At 41.2% G+C, this 6,000-nt stretch overlaps 2 protein-coding genes across 2 annotated transcripts in view; one reads left to right on the forward strand and one right to left on the reverse strand.

Annotated features, from left to right (window-relative positions):
• Positions 1 to 1,184: 1,184 nt before the first annotated feature.
• Positions 1,185 to 3,950, reverse strand: LOC109514955 (ER lumen protein-retaining receptor 2-like). The gene is made up of 4 exons (XM_019868431.1): positions 3,678 to 3,950; positions 2,092 to 2,192; positions 1,747 to 1,905; positions 1,185 to 1,489 (listed from the first exon to the last, which is right to left on the reverse strand). Exons 1-4 carry the CDS (start codon positions 3,766 to 3,768, stop codon positions 1,202 to 1,204), a joined length of 639 nt encoding a protein of 212 aa, XP_019723990.1. The 5' UTR covers positions 3,769 to 3,950; the 3' UTR covers positions 1,185 to 1,201.
• A 1,354-nt stretch (positions 3,951 to 5,304) lies between these two features.
• The window catches only part of si:ch211-139g16.8 (uncharacterized), a 4,262-nt gene continuing 3,566 nt past the window's right edge, over positions 5,305 to 6,000 (forward strand). The window contains exons 1-2 of the mRNA XM_019868509.1: positions 5,305 to 5,422; positions 5,502 to 5,828. Coding sequence (XP_019724068.1) covers positions 5,368 to 5,422; positions 5,502 to 5,828 — 382 coding nt within the window. The 5' untranslated portion in view covers positions 5,305 to 5,367. The remainder of the gene's footprint in view (positions 5,423 to 5,501; positions 5,829 to 6,000) is intronic.

A 6,000-nucleotide genomic window follows, 5' to 3' on the forward strand; every position in this document is an offset into this window, starting at 1 on the left:
TTTAAAAAGAAAATCCTTTTTCTATTAGATATATGCAACATACACACACACAGACACATTATATATATATATAAGGTGGGGGGAAATTAAATAAATAAAAAGGGTGGAAAAAGTAAATTATGTCAAATATTTGATTTTGAAAGCAAATATTTTAACATTACACACACTTGTTTCAGTTTGAACATATTACAATAATAAATTACTTTCACAAATACTGCAATTCATGCACTGTATTTTTGATATTAGCCAGAACTAATTTAATGACAATTATTAACCAATTATTAAATAAAATGTCCCTAACTTATGATTAAATACATTGCACTTTAAAACAAATTGACTGTCCTATAAAGCCATTTGTTTCAGCTGCAGCTGTTGTGAAACTGCAACATAAAGATGCATTGCATTGTACCTGTTGTGAAAAAAAAAGGTTCTGTACTTCTGCCAGTAGATGTCAATGTTGCCATTTTTACACTTGTCATTTTGAATTTTTTGTCACACAGTACCACCTCGTGGCCAAGCATGGTAAATAGCAGCTAAAATATTGGAAGTTTACACAATGTACGGGGGGGTCCAAGCGCCTTTGAGCAATCGTTTTTGCATGAGAGCCTAGGCAGAACAAAATCAGTAAACCACACCACTCGGTGTGTTGATGAGTAACATTGCTCACATTGTAATGTGTTATTTTTGTAGGAGCACTTATGCACATTATTCCGGACTCTGGAGTCCACAGGTCAAAAAGGCCCGATAGGACTCTTTCTTCAGCTTGATCACATCTCTTACCATCGGACTCCACCAGCGGGTTTGGGGATTGCCTCCATGACGGGCACTGACCACTTCAACGGCCACAGCTCCAATCAGACGCCTCAACAATGGAGGCACAAAACATAGTCCACTCGGACTACTGGCTTCAGGGGCTGAATTTAAAAAAAATATTCCAGTTGGAGAAGTTCATTTTTGAAGGACCCCTGGAAATTGTCAAAATGAGCCTGGAATAGGCTCTAGATGTCAATCAAATTTGATAACTGTCGGACAAAATCTCCAGTTTGTCTATGAGGGACTCTGGAAAGGTACAAAATGTCCGCTTCAGAACATAATGGCAAACAGCCAGCGTCTTTCCGGGCATGTATGTTCCCCAAGATATAACGTATGAGGAAATTATTGTCATTATTTTCTGAGTGACTTTTTGTCAGTGATGCACTTATTAACAATGGAGGCGGTAAGGGCGGGAAAACCAACCTTTGGTGACATAAAGGTAGAAGAAGTCGCAGTAGAGGACCGTCTGGACCACGCCGGCGACGATGGCAATCATGTCAAAGAAGCCCTCGAAGTAGAAGCGCCAGATCCAGTTGAAGAGGTAGAGGGCTCGGTACAGGCCCAGGCAGAACAGGTAGTGGGTGGTGATGGTCTCTGCCTCGCCCGTCTTGCTGATCATGAAGAGCTGCGGCAGGATGGCCACTGACTCCAAGTAGATGGAGAACGTCCACAGGATCTGAAAACACACACATAACACCCATAGAGATACATGTGTTCCACGCACACTTGCGATTCACTATTCTCAGATTGTCATTGTTGGAGGGGAACCGATCCTCTGATATTTGCTGGTTTCATGTTCAGGCCAAAGCACTGTCTAATATTAAAGTAGTGTTATATTAGCGCCCCCAAATATACAATTTATTCTGCAGATGAGTTGTTATATTTACATATTAAAAAAAACAAAAACTGTATTGCACTCCCACTGAAACACACCTCAAGGGGGGAAAAGTCATGATTGATGAGCACAGACAGACCCCCGACAGGGACCACCAGGAACTCCACCCTGAAGCTGTCGTGATTGCCGTCATAGGTGGCCCGGAACTTGGCGTAGATCAGGTAGACGGTGGCGTACGCGCAGCCGATGTAGATCACCTAGAGAGGCGAAGCGTAGAATTAGCTCTAGTGCACGCTGGCACACCTTAGCCTAGATTGCTGGAAACCAGGAAACAAAACAGTTTTTTGTCATTGTTTCCTGTTCACATCAGCAGTACTCAGTCACTTTCTACCTGCCGCCCATTGTTTGCAAACAATATGAAACGGACCGTTTGTGCGCCTTACCTTCATGCACGTGTTGTAGAGCGAGATGAAGGAGGTGAGCAGGTCCAAGTAGCGTGTCGTGAACACAATCGCAAAGAGGATTTGACTCTTTCCAGAGATACCTTCGCAAACAAGCACAATGATGTTGACTATCATGTACATGGTAAGACAAGAGTTAACTGCAGTGATTGGAAACACCATTCAAAAAACCACTTAATGAGCAGTGCCACCTCATGGAATTAGGGATGTCATAATGACCATAATTCAGACTCTTCAGTGCATCCTTTCGTGGATCTTGATTTTGGCTCATCATGCTTTGAAAAGGTGCTTCAAATGGAGCAAGGGTGAGGTTTCATGCCTTAACGTGTCTCTGGTGTTGGCATGTATCGTGGTGTCACCCTTTGTTAAAAGGACCCACCTGAAGCCAAAAATGGTCAGGGTTACCAGAAGAGGGATGCTGATAAGACACCTACCTTCCAAAAAGTAATAACACAATAAATAAATCCACTGGGTTTTGTATATCGTCGGCCACATGTCATAATTAATTGTCTGGGTCATTTTTCAATATTTTGGAAGACGAGAAAAAACATTTTTTAGTTATTTAGGTATGTATAGATAGATAGATAGATAGATAGATAGATAGATAGATAGATAAACAAAAATCTCAAAATGGGTAAGTAAGCGAAAGGAAAAAGAGCCAATTTAAAAAAAGACCAACGTGAGTTCTAAAATTGGTGTTTTGAAGATTGAAAAACGACTTGGGCAATTATGCTGTATGTTCGACGATATATTGTGAGACTTCTTTAAAATAAACGACTTTAGGTTCTCTCTTTTAAAATGTCCACCTAAATGGTGAATTTGGAAAAAGAAAAAAAAAGATTGACAAGTAGCTCCTACTCGCTGTTACTAGACAAAACTTTTTCACTTGTCAGGTCAGAAATCAGAAGCCCATTTTCAACAATAATTATCTGTTATGGTGCAACCAAACAGCACACTTTGTTGTGAACGTCTCTGACTGATGAGAAATCAACGTCGTTCGTTTATTGACAACGTAAAGAGCGAGGTGGCGTGTTAGGCTAGCCTGCTAGCTACTTCCGTAGCGCCTTCGAGAGCGCCACGTCAGACGCCAGACAAAAAAATCGAACATCGAACCTCAAACGATAGGCGTGTGTAGAGAATGTTATTAAAGAAAAAAAAAACAGCAGCATAAGATGCAATATTAGAAAGTGTAGACCTGTAACTTATGCCATTATGTATACATTCGACTTCAAAAAAGATGAAAATAGTAGCCACGTAGCAATCGCGGGTTAGCAAAATTGTTTACTCCAGCGAGTTCAACGCTTATTAATCAATATATAAAGTACATGTACATTAACATCACTAAAACAATGATTAAAGTTAATGTCCAGTTTTTGTGATGATGTTATTATCAATTGTGCACGTCGAGCGTGCGAGTCATTTCCTCACATGAATGAATGGTGGGTCACTAGCTTAGTTAGCAGCTAGCTCAACAAGCGAATCAAGTAGGTGATCCCTTTTCACCTGCACCTGATCAATATGCTACTTTTCATGATATAAAAGATGGATCCAATGTGGTTTGAACTCACCTGCACAGGACCTGCTTTTCCATATCTTCAGGAGCAGGATGATGATGGCTGCCAAGTGAGAAAGGTCTCCTGTCAGGCGGAACACGTTCATGGTGGCAAAGTTTACGGCCGAAACGTCAACTTCAATTGACTTCCTCCTCTAAAAAGTCGACAGTCTCCTTTTGTGACCTCTGGCTAGCCCGAATTGTACCGTTTCGCTGAACAAGCAAACGGCTCGCGCGGTGCACTCCGGCTTGAGAATATGGCGAGTGTGCAGGTCGACGTGGAAGGGGGCGTAAACACAACACGAAAACGATTTGCGATTGGACAGGAAGTTTGACTGACAAGGCAACAAGCGACGCCCAGGAACTGAGTGAGTGACATGACACCCGGGTGGGACCAGGGACCGGTCAAACTGAAATGAAAGTAAAATATCTCCCCTTTTAGTACGGGAGCGAATTTCATTCGAAAACGGTTTTATTGTTTTGGATACAGTTTTTTTGAATTTTCAGTTTCATTAAATATTTTTTTCAGAAAGTTTTTTTTTAAATATATTTTTCTGTCATTACAATCACATTCCGAAGAACTAGAGAAAAAAAACAACAACATTGTCCTGTCCCTAGGTGTGATTGTGAGCGCAAATGGTTGTTGGTCTATGTGTGCCCTGCGATTGGCTGGCAACCAGTTCAGGGTGTCCCCCGCCTACTGCCAAAAGACAGCTGGGTTAGGCTCCGGCAATGCCGTGTGACTCTTGTGAGGATAAGCAGATCAGAAAATGGATGGTTGGATAAATATTCCATACACATGACTTAATTAGTTAACATGTAGTCAATTCAAATTTAAGTCTTCAAGTAAAGGTCATACTCGTGCCGATATATACGTTTGTCGAGATACGATCCGTCATTCCGCTGTGAACTCAACACAACTCACTTCAAAATCAATGAGAATTACACATTAGGTACTTAAAACAATCATGAAGCTTTGCCTTAGGAAAGTCCAATTAGCTTACTGGTCATGCTAACAAATACTGCAAAATGTCATAGGAGGGATAATGAAGCACACCAGTGTAGGGATGTTATGACCTTTTAAGCGAACACAAAACAGACAATCTAACTATATTCAAAGTTATATTTTCTTTATGCTTTGCAAAATAGGACCAATCTCTGCACAGTTTCCGGAGTTTAGTTGTGAAACTCTTCTTTGGATGTACTGTATCTGTATCATATTGCCCCCAAGTGGCCAAGGCGTGCACAGCAGAAGGAGCCATACCGTCACAATGAATTCTGATGAACAAACCATTTGATTCTTTACATTATATTTGAAATTTATGTTTTGTTTTTATAAAGTACACTACATTACAAAATCTTTTTTGCAGGAGCCTGAAGAGATTAATGTCATTTCTAGTCATTTCACTGGGGAAAATTGATTTGCGATACAATTGTTTGCAATTTTTTTTCCACATTCCATATTAGGAAATAAAATATATTTGACTGTTAATTGGGCAATCCCTTCTTCTACCTTCCAAGAACAGGTGAATGAATTTACCCATTACATTTGGGCAGTGCGTTCCAGCATCATGTCAGTTATGTTGCAAAGACATGCTGCCTGGGAGGAAAGAGGAAGGAAGCCAGCGGTGTTGAGTAAGTGGAATTTACCATTTCCATCGCCTGGTTCACACTATCATGAGATCATTCACTGTTAGTCCACCAACATGGTGCCATTGTTTTGGCTTTCTCTCATTTCTCTCACCTGTTTGCCACCAAAAGGTATGGGCTTGACCTTTACACACATACACACTTATCTCTTCTGCTGACCGTATTTGAATGTGTCCATGTATTCCATCAGGAATGGCACAACCCGACGGCTGCCTGTTACAGCCAAGGCGCGTCATTTGGCGCGAACTTGGACAAGACGCCGTGATCCAGTGCAGCGTCCGCCCCAACTGCTCATCCGAAAGGCTCCACTACAGGTGGTTCGCTTTTGAGCGCAGATCGCACGGCCGTCTTAACTTGGCACACAACCATCACAAGTACATCTTACACGGGGCCACTTTACAAATTATGTCCCTGAACGCCAACGACAGCGGGATTTACTTCTGTGCCGCCACGACGTGGGGAGAACCGGCACCTGGCGCTCAGCATGTCGGACTGGGAACGACTCTTGTTGTGAAGGGTAAGGAAGTAAAAAAAATAAATAAATAACATTCCTTTAGGGTTGCAACTAACAATTATTTTAATGATCAATTCATCTGTTTATTGATTCATCCGAATTTTTAAAAAGAAAATCCTTTTTCTATTAGATATATGCAACATACACACACACAGACACATTATATATATATATA

This window comes from Hippocampus comes, unplaced genomic scaffold (assembly GCF_001891065.2).
Source record: "Hippocampus comes isolate QL1 unplaced genomic scaffold, H_comes_QL1_v1.1 scaffold98, whole genome shotgun sequence".
NCBI classification, from domain to species: domain Eukaryota; kingdom Metazoa; phylum Chordata; class Actinopteri; order Syngnathiformes; family Syngnathidae; genus Hippocampus; species Hippocampus comes.